Genomic DNA, 20,034 nt, shown 5'->3' with positions numbered 1-20,034 from the left:
TCGAGGACTTTCCTTAAGTGCTTACGAACTTTGCCAGTTGCCTTCGCTATTGGTTGAATCAGCACCTGTTATCTGTAAGTCTCCAGCGCTGTAAGATTGGCATGTTTAAGGTACCTTCTGTTTCTGTTTGTGGGTGTTCACTAGCAACCCCAGCTGGCAGCCCTCTGGGCCACATTCTGGCTGTTAAGTCCCACTTTCTGGCTGTAAGTCCCGAGCACAGTAAGACATCTTCTGAAAGATCCATGGAAAGAATTCTGATTCATTAAGCCTTGTCTGTGGGTTATATGCACCTGTAAATATCGTATATAAGAGTGTCTCTGTTGATTGTTGTTTGTGTCTCTTTGTTGTTTGGTTTCTAGTGATATTCTTGTCTGTCTGTCTGTAATGGAAGGATTCTACTGAGAAAGAAAAAATATGGGAAATAATCATTTAACCTCCCCAAGTATTAATCCTAGGGGGCTGGAGTTGTAGAAGTGCCCTTGAATAGGGTGCAGAAGCAGCAGCAATGGGGTGAGGGGGCACTCTCCTTGTAAAGGAAAAAAATTGGTACTTTTACACTAAAGCTGTTGGAGGCCCAGGAGTTGCTACAGTCCTGGTTACAAACCCCGGGGCCTGCTATCTCCCCACATACACAGCCACCTTTTTTCCAGCCTCCTAAGGTTGTCAAGGTTATGTTATCTCTGTTGTACTTCTTAAGATGTGAGTATATTTTCCATGGGAAAATTAAGCCTATTTTTGAAATCAACTCATCAACATCATCTCATTGCCTGATGACTAATTACAATAGCTGATGTCTGTGAACCCCCAGGCCTGCACGTAGCTGCATTCCTGGGGGGGAGGGGGCGCGGGGAGTTTTTCCTGTATTTGCCTAAGAATCAAAGGTTTTATATGTATTACTGGAGGCCCGGTGCACGAAATTCATGCACGGGGGTGTGTGTCCCTCAGCCCAGCCTGCACTCTCTCCAATCTGAGACCCCTCGAGGGATGTCCAACTGCCCGTTTAGGCCCAATCCAGGTAGGATCAGGCCTAAACGTGCAGTTGGACATCCCTCTCACAATCCAGGACTGTTGGCTCCCAAATGCTCGCCTGCCTGCCTTCCTGATTGCCCTAACTGCTTCTGCCTGCCAGCCTGATCACTCCCTAACCACTCCCCTGACAGCCTGATTGATGCCTAACTGCTCCCCTGCCAGCCTGATTGCCCATAACTGCCCTCCCCTGCAGGCCTGGTCACCCCCCAACTGATCTCCCCTGCAGGCCTGAGTCCCCCCCAACTGCCTTTCCCTGCAGGCCTGGATGCCCCCAACTTCCCTCCTCTGCAGGCCTGGTCACCCCTAACTGCCTTCCCCTGCAGACTTGATTGCCCCCAACTGCCCTCCCTTACAGGCCTGGTCCCTCTCAACTGCCCTCCCCTGCTGGCCATCTTGTGGCAGCCATCTTGTGTCCACATGGGGGCATTCATCTTTGACCACATGGGGGCAGCCATATTATGTGTTGGAGTGATGGTCAATTTGCATATTACTCTTTTATTAGATAGGATTAAAATGGTTATGTTATGTTAATCAGGAACTTGATTACTTAAAAGCCCATCTTCTTAATCATAAGAATTGAAGTTTTGCTAGCTTATGTGGTATTTAATAATAAATTATTCAATACTGTTTAATAATAATAATATATAATCTTTTAGTCTAATGTATTTGACTACCTTCCCAGGGTTTGAATTTTAAGAAACTTTTCCTTGACCTAGAATTGGCTTTAGGTCATTCCAATGGGCCCTGGAATGCCTCAAGGATTTGCTTTCTCTCCTCATGAAGGAAAATTTTATCCTTAAGGTATATGGGAAGCTCTGTCAAATAAGGAAATAATAATTATATTCTATTTATATGTGCATATTAAATAGATTCTTATATGCTTAGAATATTGTGTGTTACAGGACAAGATTCCATGTCATTTGCATTATAATCAAATCAATAACCGTATAATTTTAAATTTCTTGTCATTGGAGACAGTCACTGTTTTGTTATGATGCATTTGGAAAAATGTTACATCTTCTGAGGGATCCATAGAAAAGACTCTGATTTGCCGAAACCGGTTTGGCTCAGTGAATAGAGCGTCGGCCTGCGGACTGAAGGGTCCCGGGTTTGATTCCGGTCAAGGGCACGTACCTTGGTTGCGGGCACATCCCCAGTGGGAGGTGTGCAGGAGGCAGCTGATGGATGTTTCTCTCTCATCGATGTTTCTAACTCTCTATCTCTCTCCCTTCCTCTCTGTAAAAAAATCAATAAAATATATATTTTTTTAAAAAAAGAAAGAAAGAAAAGACTGATTTATTTTAAGCTACATATCTCTGAGAATAAACTTTCAGATCATCCCCTTGAATTGGATAAAAATTATTAGAATTCTACAGAGTATCTGGATTTATAGAAATACTGGCAAGAAAAATCAGGAGAAACAGAATGTGATTATAGAACTGAATGAGCTAAAAATAATTGTATAGTTTTTGTAACTCTTATTAAAAATATTGCTGATTTTTAAACTTCTTGTTTTCCAGGCATAAGGGAACTTGTTTCTTTTCTTCAAGCAGTTTGGTAAATTGTACCTTGATAAGCAGTATTACAGCATTTATATTTTTCTCCATATATGATCCCTCCAGAAACTAGAAACTCTTAATGAGTATTGTTGTTCTCGTGGCAATGTGTTTATTTGCATAAATCCAAAAAGAATCTGATTTCTTCATAACAGGACATAAGTCAGTTTCCAATTGTGGTTTTATTAACCAAAACTTTACTGAAATGTCGTGTCTGAGAGACACATGCCAGGACTCTGGATGTCACCAGAAAGTTCTAAGGAATGAAGACTGACTTTGAAGCCAATAAGCCCCTTGGATACACAGCCTGGTACCTTGCTTGGTCACGTAGTTCATGATAGTCTTTCCAGGGAAGGAATGAAGGTTGCTTTCCTGAGAGATGGCATGAAAGGAACCTTAAGACACCTGTAGGGACCTCAACTTGAGGAATGCACCCCAATTCTGTAGGTATTGCAGGCGCAGCCTGATAGCAACTGTGTGGCTTGGCTTCTTTGCCCTGTGAGTAAACTTTCTCATGAGATTCCAGTAAAGAATATATTTTTAATAGTCTATGTGATCAACTGTTATTCTTGTTGTGTTCATGCAAACCATCAGGCCAAATTGTAGCTAAGCTTAATAAAGTAAATAAATTGGTCTTAATTTGGCTCTTTCATAAAAATGAGAGTGATTTTAGGGAGAAAATTTATTTCAACAGGAAATTATTAGAACTAAGATGCTTTTTCCTTCCACCAGACCATTTGTCATAATTCTTACTGTTCTAACTTTTGCCCAGTAAAACTAAATTTTATAACACAGCTTGTCTCCACCAGGTTACAAGCTCTACTTGCACCCAGGGAATACCACCTCTAGGCATCATTGCCACCTCCTTCTGTGGCCAGGCCTCATCCTCCCTCTGACAGAGAGCAAGGATCTCTGGGCTCTGAAAGGACTTCAACCTTCATCAGGAGGAAGTAGTTTCAGAAGAGATCCGATGTCTCCTTTCCCTGAAAGAATTCAGAGCCAAGATCCTTTAGGATGATGTGGTAGGCAATTAGACAGACACGAGCAGAGCAAGGATGATGGGCCAACTGGAGAAGAGATGGACCCTGAGATGTACCTCTGACCACTCCAACTGCTCTGAAACTGGCAATGGAGGAGCCTGTGTAGAACTGACCTTTAATTCTAACTAATTAGAAAGAATTTATCGTTTTGGTATAATAGAAGGTATAGAGATGAAGGAAAAGGAAAGTAAAGTAGACAAACTGAAAGGGACTAGGTAAGTTGCAGAGCTCTGTGTAAGTTGCAGAGGGTCTGTGAAGAGTTAGAGTTGAGGAAGTAAAAAAGGTGAGAAGGTATATAACAGGAAGAAAGGGTATTAGAGTAGAAATACTTAATAGCAGGCATAAGGCATGGAGATACATTTTTGAAGGGAAAGAAAGAAAGTGAGTTAAAGTTGTAAGAATATTTGTAAAAATCATAGAAAAGTGTAGGGAGCAGCTTTAGGGTCAAGCCTCGGGCTGACCTCTGTCAGGGCCACAAACAAGTCCCAGCCTGGAGAGCAGAGCTCTCCTAGCATAATTAAGCCTGACCTTGTAGCCCTCCTAATTCCTTCCTAAGTTGCTAGTGGGCAATGGGAGGTGCAGCAAGTGTTGCCAAAACAAGAACATTTGTATACCTGTTAATCTACCCTTGTTTTTTGTTTTGTTTTTTAATATATATTTTATTGATTTTTACAGGGAGGAAGGGAGAGGGATAGAGAGCTAGAAACGTCAATGAGAGAGAAACATCGACCAGCTGCCTCCTGCACACCCCCTACTGGGGATGTGCCCGCAACCAATGTGCCCTTGACCGGAATTGAACCTGGGACCTTCCAGTCCGCAGGCCGACGCTCTATCCACTGAGCCAAACCGGTTTCGGCTCTACCCTTGTTTTAATCAGACTATAAAATAAAGCATTGGCTTGCAGGCTGGGTCTTCTGTGTCCTCATCTAGGCACGGGAGACCCACCAAGACCCAGCTGTATTCTCTTGTCTGTCTTTTCTTCAATTCTTCACCGCCCCTCCTCAGGTTCACCCTTGGCCTTGCTGGCATGGCACAGAAAAGTTGTAAAGAGAAATCTTAAAAGGAAACTATAGGTATACTAAATATTAAATCTAATTATATAAATAAATCTAAAGTAAAATAATACAGAATTTGTTTGGCTCTTTTCCAGTCTGCTAAAAGGGAAAGCTTCTTTACAAAGGAATTTACTACTATAGTAAAAGGTTGATAGGTATCAACCAATCTACCTAATGGGGAGGAGGATGATAGGGGGTACTTATAATCTAATAGATAGAGCACCTGAATTAATCTAAAAAGTAATCCTATTATTTTAAATCTTAGAACACATATACTTATGTGAATAGGGGGTTAAGTTTCTTATCCTATCTAATAAAAGAGTAATATGCAAATTAACCATCACTCTGCTACACTCACAAGCCACACCCACCAGCCAATCAGGAGCGAACATGCAAATTAACCCAACCAAGATGGCTGCAGCCACAGAGTGAGCAGGAGGCTTGGGTTTCTCCGGCAATGAAGGAAGCCAAGCTTTCCTGCACTCCCTGGTGGGCCCAGGCCTCCACTCAAGGCTACAAAGTTTCAATTATAGAAGATAAATAAATCCCAGATACCAGGGCCTCCGCTTGGGTTGCCGGGGGGCATGGCCGGCCTGCAAACCACCACAGGCCCCTTGCCCAGGCCACCCCATGCCCCAAGGGAACTCCCACCCTGATCCAGGACACCCTTCAGGGCAAACCAGCTGGCCCCAACCCGTGCACCAGGCCTCTATCCTATCTAATAAAAGAGTAATATACAGATTGATCATCACTGCGACACACAAGATGGCTGCCCCTATGTGGTCAAAGATCCTGCCCCCATGTGGACACAAGATGGCCACCACAAGATGGCCAGCAGGAGAGGGCAGTTGAGAGGGACCAGGCCTGCAAGGGAGGGCAGTTGGGGGCGATCAGGCCAGCAGGGGAGGGCAGTTGGGAGAGACCAGGCCTGCAGAGGAGGGAAGTTGGGGGCAACCGGGCCTGTAGGGAATGGCAGTTGGGGGGGACTCAGGCCTGCAGGGGAGAGCAGTTGGGGGGTGACCAGGCCTGCAGGGGAGGGCAGTTAAGGGCAAACAGGCTGGCAGGGGAGCAGTTAGGCATCAATCAGGCTGTCAGGGGAGTGGTTAGGGAGTGATCAGGCTGGCAGGAAGAAGTGGTTAGGGGCAATCAGGAAGGCAGGCAGGCGAGCAGTTGGGAGCCATCAGTTGGACATCCCTCGTGGGGTCCCATATTGGAGAGGGTGAAGACTGGGCTGAGGGACAAACACCCCGCCGTGCACGAATTTCAAGGCCTGTGCAAAGCCATTGAGGAGGTGATTTATATGAATAGGTTAAGTTTTTCTTAAAGTTTACTTTTCAAGGCCTGTGCAAAGCCATTGAGGAGGTGACTCAGCTGTGAATCCAGCAAGCAGAAACAATAAGCATGGTCAGACAACCCACCAGGAGTCAAAACATCATCTCCTTAACATCATCTCATCGCCTGATGATCCTATCTAATAATAGAGTAACATGTAAATTACCATCACTCCGCTATGCCCACGATTGGGCGGTGGGAGGCTGGGGGGCGGGACTCGGGATGGCCTATCCGGCCATTGAGAGGCACGGATCCGCTGCCACTGAGGGGGGCTACGCTGCTGTTGAGAGGCCAGATCCGCGGCCGCTGAGGGGGCCTGCGCGGCCGCTGAGGGGGCCTGCGCGGCCGCTGAGGGGGCCTGCCGCGGACACCCAGCTGCGCCTCTCAACAGCAGGATAGCCAGGTGTCCGCGGCAGCCCCCCTCAGCGGCCGTTGAGAGGCGCAGGGGGTGGGAGTCCCGCCCCCTGCGCCTCTCAACAGCAGGGTAGCCCCCCTCAGCGGCCATGGACCATCAAAAGCGTGGGAGCTGGGTGCCTTTCCGCTCAGACACCAGGCCTTTCAGAAGCCTCCTCCACGCCGGAGGCTTCTGAAAGGCCTGGTGCACCAGCAATCAAAAGCGAAAGTGTGGCAGCTGGATGCCTGTCCGCTCAGACACCAGGCCTTTCAGAAGCCTCTGCCGCGCTGGAGGCTTCTGAAAGGCCTGGTGCACTAGCGGACAGGCACCCAGCTCCCCGTGATCAAAAGCAAAAGCGTGTAGGGGACCCTACACGTGCATGATTCAATCATGCACTGGGCCTCTAGTTAATTGTAATAGCTGACATCTGCAGACCCCCAGGCCTACACATAGCTGTATTCCTCACCCCAGCCTCTTTCCCTTTATAATCCTGTCTCCTGCATCTTGCTGGAAGGCAAGATTGATGCTTGTAAGCACCCTGTTTTCTTGGTTAGCTAGCCTTCTCAATAAACACCTAATATGATTCAACCCTGCCATTGTTATTGGACAGAGCAACAGGCAGCCTGAGCCCAACCAGGGGGCTCCTGGTAACAGAAACACCAGGCTTGAGAGGTGGCCAGCCAGACTGCTCTGTCCAGATGTGTCAGCACATCTGCCGCTTCCTGGAAGCCACTTGGACGTCTTCATGGCAGCGTTTTAACCCCACACAGCAGCTTTGCCAGCCCGCCTGGAACCCACCCTGGAGCCCCCACCCTAGTTCTCCCTTTATTTCCTTCACTATATTCTGACTTGGAAGAAATAAAGTCACAAAAATCAGAAGAAGAAGAAGAAGAAGAAGAAGAAGAAGAAGAAGAAGAAGAAGAAGAAGAAGAAGTAGAAGAAGAAGACCAAATATGAACAATAAAATAGCAATAAATAAGTACCTATCAACAACTGAGCAAAACAAAATAAATGAACAAGAAAAACAGAAACAGACTCATAGATACAGAGAACATCCAGATGGTTGCCAGATGGGATGAGGGTTGGAGGGATGGATGAAAGAGGTGAAGGGTTGTTTCAGAATAATTGTGAGGATGTAAAGTATGGTATAGGGAATATAGTCAATAATATTCTAATAACTATGTATGGTGTCAGATGAGTGCAAGGTATATTGGGATGGTCACTTAGTAAGTTATATAATGTCTAATCACTGGGGTATTCACTGGAAACTAATATTGTATATCAAATGTAATTGAAAAATAGAAAATGATTTAAAATTTTGAAAAATATAGGGAAAATGGATATAATGAGGTCCCTAAATACAAAGTAATATGGAGAATTTTAACTTTCTAAAACTTGGTTTTGATGAAGGTTTAGAGACTAGGTGGTTCCACGCACAATCAATATCTCTATGCTTCTTGCATGTAAATATGAAAAAAGTGGTTAAAATGGTGAATTTTATGTTATGTATATTTTAGTACATAATCTTAGTCTTCTATTCAGCTGTTCAACCACAAATATTTTATTCCTTGGACCATATCAGGAGGCAATTTGGTGAAATCACCACTTCTTATCCTGCTCATAAAGCACAATAGGTTTTTCAATTATTTTAAATATTTAACAAGCTCTTCTTATTTGTAAAGAACTGAATTTGGCATGTTTAGAAAGAAAACATGGATAAAACACAGCGTCTGCCTTCCCTAATAACTATGACCACTACATTTCTTGACATCTTTTCTGATGAACAGTCTGAAGTCAGCACTATTATCTACGTTCAATAGATGAGGAAATCAAAGTTCAGAGAGGCAAAGTACCTTGTCGTCATCCCAAAGTTAGGAAGAGGTGGGAATTCAGGATTCAAACCTAGGTCTCTCTGATTCCCAATCCCATGCTCTTGATCCCAAGCTTACTGCTACTTACAATATAATGTCTGTAATGACTGGGGAGGGTGATACTGCAGTAGGGCTTCATCTACCTGCCACAAGAGACTCAAGGAGCAAGGGATGAATCCAGATGAGGATGCCTTGGAGGAGGAGGTATCTGAGCCAAGCCTGGAAGGTAGAGGTAGAATATAGACACCTTTTGTCCTAGTACTCCTAGTACTCAAGGGGAAAACTTGAACCAAGTTACAGAGGGGAGATTGTGTGCCATGTGAAATGTATTCAGCATTTCATCCTTCCTTCCATTTGGAACGTCATTACTGAGATCATGCTGATGGTGAGTTGATGGTAGTAGAAAGAATAGACATTTCTCACAGTCTCCTTCCTGAGTGGGTCCCCACGAAGAGCCAATCAAAACTTTTATAGCCTCTTCTAGTGGTGGGAGTTGATGACTGTCCTGGTGACAATGGGGAAATACTAGACTGTTTCTCTTTAGTTCCGCCTTGGGAGAGGATGGTGGTGGCAGTAGTTGGCTTCCCTTTACATCCAGGCTCTGGTCCAAATCCCCCACCCTCAAAGTAGATAAAGGGAGACACGTGGCACCTCCACTTCCCAGGCCCTCTCCCAGTTTCAGCCTCCTCTATCCCAGGCATTAGACTTTTCTAGAAGTGCTGAAAAATAAAAATTACTGCGTGGTTACTTCAAAAACAAATAGCTCAGAACACTCAGCCCTTCAGAAGGTCTGGAGGGACCTTTTTGGGGGACTCACCCTGATTTCTCTGAAATCTAGCTCTAGCTAGATGACCTGATGGCTCGGAGATGGATAAGCAGGCTATTCTTCCCTATGATATTCTTAGTCATTTTATTCATGCCTACTTTTGTCTGGAGTCCGCAGAGTAAAAGTCACTTTCTGAAGCTGACGCTTTCAAATGACCCTAGTCCCAACGTAGCTTTCTTCCGTTTAACTAGGAGCTTTGATAGCACTCGGTACCTAGTTCTATAATTTTAAGTGACCATGTTCAAATCGGAAGAAACCCAGATAAAATCATATAAGATATTCTCCCCTGCTCTGAAAATTCTTAAGGGGACTTTGGAAATTTTCTCCCCAAAGGTAAGAAAAGCAACAACCAAAAAGGTAATAGCCCATGGAAAAATGGACTCCTCCCACCACATGACTATGACTCTTACTGTCACAGATCCCACTGTACTACTACTTTCTAAGGATAAAATTCATGAAAGATGACACTCAACCAACATAGTAAAAAGGACATTAGGTAATCAAAAATTAAAACATGATACCACTACGCATCTACTAAAAAGGCTAAAATCCAAAACACTAACACCAACAAATGTTGGCAAGGATTCAGAGCCGCGGGAACTCCCCAACAATATTACAGCCACTTGGGAATACTGCCTGGCACTTTCTTCCAAAGATAAACGTAGGCTTATCACACAATTCAGCAATTCCTTGGTATATACCCAAATGACTTGAACACGTGTCTACACAAAAATCAACACACAAATGCTTACAAAAGCTTGACACTTTTCTGTATTCTAAAATATTTTTATTTAAGAACATAGAAAAGGGCAGAAAAGGCCTCTTTCAAATAGCAGATACAATGGATATATTAACAGAATATGCAGGAATATAACTTTCTTAACATTTGTATGGATTTTATTCCTGTGCTGGGGATGGGAGCAGACTGGGAGAAGTCAATGGGGGGAAAAAGGAAACATGTAATACTTTCAACAATAAAGAATTTTTAAAAAAATACTAATACAAATATAATATTCGGTTTAAATCGACACAAAAAAAGGTAAGCCCTTTAATGTTAAAAATCTATAGCTATCAAATAAAAGGTATTGCGGCATGTTTTGTTAAATTTACTTAAATTTAGTAGTATGTAAAATAAGCTAACAGCTCAATGTAAACTCTTACCTATATACATACTTGTTTAAAATATATTTTTATTGATTTCAGAGAGGAAGGGAGAGGGAGAGAGAGATAGAAACATCAACGATGAGAATCATTGAGAATCATTGCCACCTGCACACCCCCTACTGGGGATCGAGCCCGAAACCTAAGCATGTGCCCTTGACTGGACTCAAACCTGGGACCCTTCAGTCCACAGGCCAACGCTCTATCCACTGAGCCAAACCAGCTAGGGCTGTATACATAATTTTAATGGTTACATAAAATTCCAGCCAGTGAACATTTGGCTAATTCTCAGAGTGGGGCTGTTATTAGGTTTGAAATATTTTAGTACATTTATCTCTTTTATATTTAGGATTACTACTTAAAGTAATATCTTAAGAAACTTCATATATATTTTAGAACATTTGATTTAAACTGGGTTGTAGGCATAGGAGTATTCATTCCCTCTGCCCCTCTCCCCTCCTCTCTCTCTAATAAAACATTTTTAAAATATATTTTATTGATTTTTTTACCGAGAGGAAGGGAGAGGGATAGAAACATCAAAGAGAGATAAACATCGATCAGCTGCCTCCTGCACTCCTCCTACTGGGGATGTGCCTGCAACCAAGGTACATGCCCTTGACCGGAATCCAACCTGGGACCCTTCAGTCCACAGGCCAACACTCTATCCACTGAGCCAAACCAGTTAGGGCTCAATAAAACATTAAAAAACACACACACACACACACAAAAAAAAAACTATACTCAGTAAAAAAATAAAATACGCATTTAGTAATCAAATGGTTATATACAAAAGTGTCCCAAGAAAATAGTCATGATTAAAGTAAGAAAAATAACTTACATGATAACTGACTGAAAGACAAAGATGCAGACCTCTAAGGCTCTGACATTCTAACCACAGCACCTCCTGGCTTCCAGCTCACCCTCGCTCCCATTCTCTCCTCTCCAGCTAACAGCTATGCTCCAGGTGTGAACACGCCTTGCATCTCTCCTCTCTGCTCCCTCACTTGGTTTGGGTCCTCTCTGGCAACATACTCTCTTCTCCATTTCAACCTGCCAAAACCCTACCAACTTCTCAAGGTTTGGTTCAACCTTTCCAAAATAACTCCTCCACAGTGTGGTATAAAAAGAATAACGATAAGCAGCCATAAACGCTCTCTCTTTGGGACTGATCATAAAGGCTCTCTCATCTCCTCCTCAGAACAGTTCTGTGACGTGGGCAAGGCCTTCATCCTCCTGTTTGGTCAGCCTAGGCCCAGAATCACAATCCCTCTTTACTCCTCCCCAGACCCCTTGCAAGTGAGCAAAACACACCGGCAAGCACATGGCATTCCTCTCTTTGGCTCTGGGAATTGACTGATGGATGGTATTAACAAAAACAATGTAATCAAAAGGCAAATAAGAAAAGCGACAAAAGTAAAGAAACAGACAACACAGCAGAATTTAATCAGTGATTGCTTAGCCCTGGCTGGTGTGGCGCAATTGGTTGGAGCATAGACCTGTACACCAAAAGGTGGTGGGTTAGTTTTCCGGTCAGGGCACACACCCAGGCTGCAGGTTCCATCCCCAGTCGAATGTGTGTGGGAGACAGCTGATCGATGTGTCAATGCTCTCTCTCTCTCTCTCTCTCTCTCTCTCTCTCTCTCTTCTTGACCCCCCTCTTCTACACCCACCCCCTCCCCAGGCCTTCATCCCACTATTGTCTGTCTCTGTGTGTGTGTCCATTAAATAAATAAATAAATAAAGACAAACAAACAAACAATTGTTTTAAAAAGAGGGAAAGGGAAGAGCGGGAAGGAAAGGAAAGACGCTGATTTGCCTTGCCCTGTATTTTCATCATGTCAGGCAGGTGGGATGAGACCAGCTATGTGGTCACGCCACCTCTACGGGAGAGGATGGGGTTGGAAGGGTAAGGTCATGGCCCCCACAAACTGCAGAGAGGCGCACTTTATTTTAATTAATTAGTTTACTGACTGATTTTTAGGGAGAGAGAGAGAGAGAAACAACGATTTGGCCCACCCATTTATACATTCACTGGTTGGTTCCTGTATGTGCCCTGACCCGGGATGGACCCTGCAATGGCGGCGTATCCGGATGAAGCTCCCGCCAACGGAGCTAACCACCAGGGCCGCACGCACTTTGATGCTTCTCCCTGTGGGTTTTGTTTTTTTAATCTCTCTCTCTCTCTCTCTGTGGCTTTTGTTGTTTTTGTTTTCTTTAAGGTGTGCACTTTATTAAGCTGGTCTCAAGTCAGTGTACAGGTAAGCCCTGCTTGGCTGCCTCCACACCTCAACCCACTCCCAGGGGGACCAAGAGCCTTCGTGCATCTCAAGCTGGGGACAAGGAGGGGGCCACGATGGCTGGCCATTCAAAATAAAACAAAAAGGACAAGTATTCAGGCGAAGATTTAAAAATGTGGACTACATAATTTACACCAAAGCAATGCGATCGCCCTCCCCGAGTGGACTCCAGCGAGGACTGGCCCTTCTTAGGGAGAAGCGGGCGGCTTTGGGGTAGGCAAGCGACTTCCTGTAAGAATGCATCTCTCGTATTTGACGGGAGAATGACGACTGGAATGAATATCGAAGTCCTCGGCCACATTGTAGGACTGTGGGGGTGCTCGCTCCAGCAGACTGCTGTCACCTTCACCGTGCCAGTTTTCAAATCCTGAGTCAAGCGCCCCCCTCTCCCACCCCACCCCCGCCCATGGAGGGGCCGGACTCATCCTACTCCTGCTTGCTGCTCCACATCTGCTGGAAGGTGGACCGCGAGGCCAGGATGGAGCCGCCGAGCCACACGAGGACTTGCGCTCAGGGGCACGATGAACTTGAGCTTCACGGTGCTGGGAGCCAGAGCGGTGATCTCCTTCTGCATCCGGGTGCATGGTGGTTCCACCTGGTGGTTCCCCCAGACAGCGCCGTGTGGCAGCGGCACCGCTCGTTGCCGATGGTGATGACCTGCCCCAGGGAGGAGCTGGAGGCTGGGCGGCCACCTCCTGCTCCAAGTCCCGGCGACCAGCACCGCTTCTTCTCGATGTCCTCACGCACGATCTCCCGCTCGGCGGTGATGGTGAAGCTGTAGCCATGCTCTGTGGGGATCTTCATGAGGGAGCCCACCAGGTCCAGGCGCAAGATGGCGTGGAGGAGGGCGTAGCCCTTGTAGATGGGCACCGTGTGGGGGACCCAGTCCCCGGAGTCCATCACGATGCCAGTGGTGCGGCTTGGGTGGCCACATGCATGGCGGGGGTGTTGAAGGTCTCCAACATGATCTGGGTCATCTCCTCACGGTTGGCCTTAGGGTTCAGACGGGCCTCAGTGAGCAGAACAGGGTGTTCCTCGGGGGCCACACGCCCTCCACACCCCACCCCCGCAGCTCCTTGTAGAACAGTGGTTCTCAACCTTCCTAATGCCTGGACCCTTTATTTTAATACTAGAGGCCCGGTGCACGAAATTCATGCGGGGGGGAGGGGGGGTGTCCCTCAGCCCAGCCTGCACCCTCTCCAATCTGGGACCCCAACGGAGCCACACCTGCTGAGCAGTCTTTGGCTTTTCATTTGCAAGAGAGGAAGAGTTTCTTTCTCAGAGTATGCTGCAGCGAGACGTGGTACTTCTCCTTATCAGGTACTCCGAGGTTCCAGTCATGCACACTGCTGTTCAGTTCAAGGTGGAGATCCACAAGTGGCCGCTTTCTGGGGGGAAGGAGGAAAGCAAGAGTTAATGGCATGCAAACATCAAAGAGGAGACAGATTGTCATTATGGTGAAATGAGCCAACTGAATAGGGTAGTGAGGACCTGGGGTGGGGAGGGCGTAGGGGCTGGGAGGGGGGGAAAGGGGAGAACCCTGTAATACTATCAACAATAAAAATATTTTTAAAATATATTTTTATTGATTCCAGGGAGGAAGGGAAAGGGAGAGAGAGATAGAAACACCCATGATGAGAATCATTGATCGGCTGCCTCCTGCACGCCCTCCCACTGGGGATCGAGCTTGCAATCTGGGCATGTGCTCTGACCGGGAATCGAACCATGACCTCCTGGTTCATAGGTCGACACTCAACCGCTGAGCCACGCTGGTCGGCTAAAAAATACTTTTTTAAGATGAGCCAACTGATGGGAAAGTGCTTTGAAAGTGTTCTTTCCTAAATACTTGACAAGCTGCTTAGTGAGTGATTCAAACCAGCGGGCAGCACTCTGGCGCGTGACTTCAGTCCCCTTCCCCAAGGGGCAACTGAGTCCAACAGTGACCCACCTGGACTGTCTGTGCACATGCAGGATGCATATAAAAGGCCAGTAATGCCGCTGGCACCCTGAGTGTCCACCTGGGAACAGAGGCACCCCTGCTCTGCGCACCCGTTAGTGCTGAACCACCACGGAGCGGGTGGGGGCTGCAGGACAGACCTGTTGCTGCGGGACCAGCCAGGCCTGGGCGCTCACCTCTCCTGCTGCAGCTTCTGGGAGAGGCACTGTAGGTACCGGGATGACAAGGTGGGGCACCGCTCCAGCAGCGACACATCTGCCTTGCACAGGCTCCAGAAGAAGTCGGCTTCCGGGTGAACCGTGCTGGGCTCAGGCGGCCAGGCCTTGGCATCCATGCTGCTCGCTGCTGGCCCGTCGACCTCTGGGAGGCTGCTGTCTTCCAGGTGACCCTCTGACGTCTCGTAGTTCTGAATAAAAAAGACCTTTGGCTTTCCCAAGAGAGAAGGGCATGCATCTCCCCTGAACATCCTCCTGATCTGATCCAAAGGCAGCCCCGCGTGAGTCCGATCCACGCCAAACAGGCTCTGCGAGCCCCCGCGGCTCACCAGGACGCACACAAAGCTGTCCTTGTCCTGGTGGCGAGTCCTATAGGCTACTTGGCAAAGATGATGAATCATATCCTCCATAGTCAGAAGTGAGAAACTCCAGACTTCAAAGCCCAGGGCAGTGAAGGTCTTCCGAAGAGCGTCTGGGGGAGAAGAAAGGGACAGGTCACAGGAATGGACACACCACGGCGCTCAGCTCCAAACAGCTGCAGAAAGGGTGGCGTGGGTCTCGAGCCCCCTCACCTCCGCCCACTCGCTGCGGGATGAGGCCCCGAAGATGTAAGTGGGGACCATTCCCAGGCTCTCCGGTTCCCCTCTGACCTGCTTCCCAGTGTGACCTCCGACTAAGCAGCGGGAACCCTGGGCCTAGACCTCCCACAGTGCCCCAGAGCCGTCTCCTCCTAGCTTGCAGAAATCCCGGGTTGACCTTGGCTCCGGGCGTAGAGGAAGGCAGTAGGAAAAGCAGAGGTCGAGTGTGCTGACCTTGCCACGCCTGTGGGCGGCTTGCTCTTCAGGAAGAGGGTCTTCCCGGCTCTCAAAGGAAGTGATGAGACCCACCCTATGAGAACGCTGGGAGGATTGCATGAGATAATACAAATAAAGCTGCCGCTGCTCCACAGAAATTAGTTCCTATTCTCTTTCTTAAAAATCTTTTTGTCCTTATCCTAGAAATTTCTATGGCCTTGGAACCCTAGACACTCTACCCAGTCCACTTCTTCTCCATCTGATCAGTTTACCTTCACTGGAGACATAAACACAGGCTCCTGAATTGTTTTATCTTTCTTTTTTTTTTTTAAAATATATTTTATTGACTTTTTACAGAGAGGAAGGCAGAGGGAGAGGGATAGAGAGTTAGAAACATCGATTCAGTTGCCTCCTGCACACTCCCTACTGGGGATGTGCCCACAACCAAGGTACATGCCCTTGACTGGAATCGAACCTGGGACCCTTCAGTCTGCAGGCCGATGCTCTATCCACTGAGCCAAACCGGTTAGGGCTGTTTTATCTTTCTAATAGCACAGAGAGACATCTTTTTCTTCCTCACTCAAAACTTCCACAGTCTTTTTTTTTAAAAAAAAAAAAATATTTTTTATTGATTTCAGAGAGGGAGAGAGAGAGATAGAAACATCAATTATGAGAGAGAATCATTGATCGGCTGCCTCCTGCATGCCCCCCACTGGGGATCGAGCCCGCAATCCGGGCATGTGCCCTGACTGGGAATCGAACTGTGACCTCTTGGTTCATAGGTCAACACTCAACCACTGAGCCATGCCGGCCAGGCAATCCCACATTCTTTTGAGCCACCCATTCAGTTTCTGTTTCTTGTCTGAGTGACGTCTCCAGTTTGTAGTTCATTTGCGGGGCAGAGAGCTGCTCTGCCTTAAACCCAGAGGCTATACACACATCTCCCCATTCAGCTTGTCACCCAAACTGTCAGCCCAGGCGCTTCTCTGGATTTCTTTCCGTGTCTCTTGACTATGTGCCCACCTCTCTTCTTCGCCTGGGGAATGGTCTTCCGGGACCCTACACTGCATTCACTCCAAACCAAACACCACAGCAGTCATTAGAACAGACATTTCTTCCACCAAGGAACAGAGGGGTCCCACCTTCTGCTAGTTGAGGCATCACAGAAAAGCATCAAGGAGATACATAGCTGAAGGTACCACAAAACTGCTGACAGATTCTCAGCTCTCCACACTAACTGACGGGAACGAGGTGCAGTCTGCAGAGGCCCAAATAATTCACAGGCCCACGGCTACACCCACTCGCTTTCACTTTCTTGCCCTGCAGACCTCGCCAACCACTCGCGAAGTATAAAAGTGAAAGTAAGCAACCACAATTTCTCTTCTGGCTTCTCAGCAGGAAATAGGAAAAAGGCAAAAGGTGGGGCAAGAAACACTGCCTTGGGTCAACAAAAAGCTGGAACAGCCCTGCCTGGTTTGGCTCAGTGGGTAGAGCATCAGCCAGCGGACTGAAGGGTCCCAGGTTTGATTCCGGTCAAGGGCATGTACCTTGGTTGCAGGTGCATGCCCAGTGGGGAGTGTGCAGGAGGCAGCTGATCGATGTTTCTCTCTCATTGATGTTCCTAACTCTCTATCTCTCTCCCTTCCTCTCTGTAAAAAATCAATGAAATACATATATATTTTTTAAAAAGCTGGAACAACAGCCACTGGACAAGCCAGGGCTGGCCTGCGTGCTCTGCACTTGATCCAGGCAGCCCAGGAGAGCTGTGTCTCACCGGCCGCACGCCCTACCAGACCTGGCAGCTTTAAATATGTCCGCACACTCTTTGGTACTCCTCCTTAGAAAGACACAGAGCCATTCCCTCCCCTTGAAGTGTGGACCGCACTCGGTAACTGGCCTCTAATGACTGGAATGTGGCAGAAGGGACACTGTGACTTGATCCCCAAAAGGCCATGGCTCCCACCTGGCTCTTTCTCACTTCTGAACTGCTCCCTCTCGGGGCCGCCAGCTGCTGTGTCCTGAGAACACTCAAGCCGTCCCTGGGGGAGGCCCACAGGTGGAAGGAAGGCCTTGCACCCACTCCCCAGCCACGTGGGTGAGCCACCTGAGAAGGTCCTGGGATCCCACACCACCCTGGACAACCCTGGCTGACCTCTGACCCTCCCTCAGGAGGGATCTTGGGCCAGAACAGCCAGCTAAGCAGCTCATAACTCCCTCCTCACAGAAGTTTGTTCTTCTAAGCCACTATGCTTTGGAGTGATTTGCACACATCCTCAGATAAATAATTCATCAGCTAAGTCCTCTTTTCTCCTGCCAGGAAAAGGAAAAGGCTATGACCATGACTTAAGACTACTTACTTTTCTCCTCTGTCTAGCCCACAGGTAAGGTGAGAAAATAGAATTTTATATATCACACTAGAGGTCCAGTGCATGAATTCGTGCACAGGTGGGATCTGGCCGGCTGTGAGGGGGGGACATGGGTGGTTGGCCGGCCAGCCCAGCCCCCTATCATCGGCTTTTGTCCTCTTTTGCACATTCATCAATTCACACATTAATGAATTGGCTGGGCCCTGCCCCCTGGTCGAACTCCCAGGGGGACAATTTGCCTATTAGCTCTTTATTATATAGGATAATCATGAAGAGATATAAAGAAGGTGCCCATCTCCTTAAAACCCTAAGAGAAATAAGCATTAGCAGGGAAACGAAGGGCGTGATACACAGGGGGCTGACATCCTATTAGAGAGCTCCCTTGTCCTCACAGAGTCTGTGTAGCAGAGGTGGCCAGCCCTGCGCCCCTGGCCCTCGCCTGCGGGTGTGGGCAGGGCTCCCACCCAGCACAGTGCTCAGGCTGGAACCCGCAGCGTCCCCCGAGAAAGCCTGACTAGGTCCCCAGTTCCAGCCCCAGGTGTATTCCACATGGCTCCTTTCCCTGCAAAGGGCCCACAGATCTCCGAGCGTGGAGTACTCCCTCCTCTAGGGGGCAGGAGCCAGCAGGGAAACACCAGCCTCCACACTGTTTACTTGTCGCAGAGTGATGATTCACTGCTTTCCAGGCCCTCCCTTCCGGAGAAATTCCCTCCTTTATCAAAGTCCTTGGAAGGAAGCCACAGTCTCGCCCTAGCCGACGTGGGCTCACTGGGTAGAGCGTCTGCCTGAGGCCTGAGGGTCCGGTATGTACCTCGGTTGCAGCCTTGATCCGGGAGGCAACCAATCGATGTGTCTCTCTCACATCGATCAATGTTTCTTTCTCTGTCTCTCCCCCTCCCTTCTACTCTCTCTAAAAATAAATGGGAAAATATCCTCAGGTGAGATTAACAAAACAAAACAAAACAAAACAAAACAAAACAGCCATAGTTTCTTCTGTGCTGATATGCAGGGGCAGGGGCAGGACAGCTGTCTGGTGCCTTTATCTGGGCCCCTGTGGGTTCCTGCTAGAACGGCCGCTGCCACGTGGCTGTGAGCAGGCAGCTGCACGGTACAGGGCAAAAGAGGAACCAGTCTTGGAATCCTAAGATCTGAGTGTAAGTGCCGGCTCCCCACCTGCCTGCTGGGCCTGAGCTTTGCCTCGTCCTGAAAGAGGACTGACTTACCCAGCAGCGGGGCTGAGAAAGGGCTGGGGGCCTGAGGTTAGGGAAGGAGGTCCTTACCTAATAGAACTGGAGGGAAAAAAGGCTAAAGCTGGAGGGGAAGCCAAAAACCACACAGGTCCCCAAAGCCGAGAACAGCAAGCCTGGACGGGCCTCAGACCACGGTGGAGCATCCTTTCAACGCCCCTCTGGAAAGGCAGTCACTCGGAGACCAGCCCGACGTCAGGGCAGCTGACGTTTCCCATTGAAGTCACATCATTCCTCTACCAGACGGCGGCGAGGTGGCATGGTGTCAGCTGGGAATGCAACGTTGTTGGGCCAGCAAGAACACGGAGACAGCCCAGTCTCACTTACAGGATCCAGGGGGTGGTAGCAGTGTGACTCTGAACGAGTTACAGCCTTAGTTTACTCATCTGTGAAACGGGAATAACGCTGATGCCTACACTATGTGCTTCAAAAGGGAGCAGTGGGGATCCAAGGAGGTTCCTGCCAAGATGCTTTGGACACTGTGAGTGCTTATCGCTTATCCATAGAAGGTAGTGAATTTAAAGACAACCAAGGCAGGCATTTCCCATCACAAAGCACGGAGCCTGCGGGTGCGTCTCCCTCATGGAATCTGCCTCCTGAGGACCCAGAGAAAGGTTTCTCCTCCTCTGAAGTTTGTTCTTCTAAGCCACTACGTTTCGGAGTGATTTGCACACATTCTCAGATAAACCACTCGTCAGCTAAGTCCTCTTCTCTCCGGCCAGGGAAAGGAAGAGGGCTCAGAGCAGTCGGGGTCTGTGTCCTTATATGGCACCGTGACCGCCCGCTCCTCTCCCGCAAATAGGGGAAGAACAACTTGGGGGCTGCGTGGAAAACAGAACTTCAACAAACTGCAGTTCCACATTCGACGCGCCCTGGAAATTCCGCTCCTGGCCC

The 20,034-nt window shown here is 47.8% G+C and overlaps 1 protein-coding gene across 3 annotated transcripts in view; it reads right to left on the bottom strand.

Moving 5' to 3' along the window:
* Window positions 1-13,799: 13,799 nt before the first annotated feature.
* CFLAR (CASP8 and FADD like apoptosis regulator) overlaps window positions 13,800-20,034 on the bottom strand; it is a 35,556-nt gene continuing 29,321 nt past the window's right edge. For 2 of the 3 annotated variants that reach the window (XM_079781832.1, XM_079781833.1), the window contains exons 9-10: window positions 14,695-15,205; window positions 13,800-13,949 (exon numbers count right to left, since the gene is read on the bottom strand). In XM_079781832.1, coding sequence (XP_079637958.1) covers window positions 13,811-13,949; window positions 14,695-15,205 — 650 coding nt within the window. In that variant the 3' untranslated portion in view covers window positions 13,800-13,810. The remainder of the gene's footprint in view (window positions 13,950-14,694; window positions 15,206-20,034) is intronic. The other variant, XM_079781834.1, reaches the window with a different exon arrangement.

This window comes from Cnephaeus nilssonii (genome assembly GCF_951640355.1).
Source record: "Cnephaeus nilssonii genome assembly, chromosome: 10".
In the NCBI taxonomy this organism is placed as follows: Eukaryota; Metazoa; Chordata; class Mammalia; order Chiroptera; family Vespertilionidae; genus Cnephaeus; species Cnephaeus nilssonii.
The sequence above is the reverse complement of the archived record's forward strand: the minus strand, read 5'-3'. Positions and strand labels throughout refer to the sequence as shown.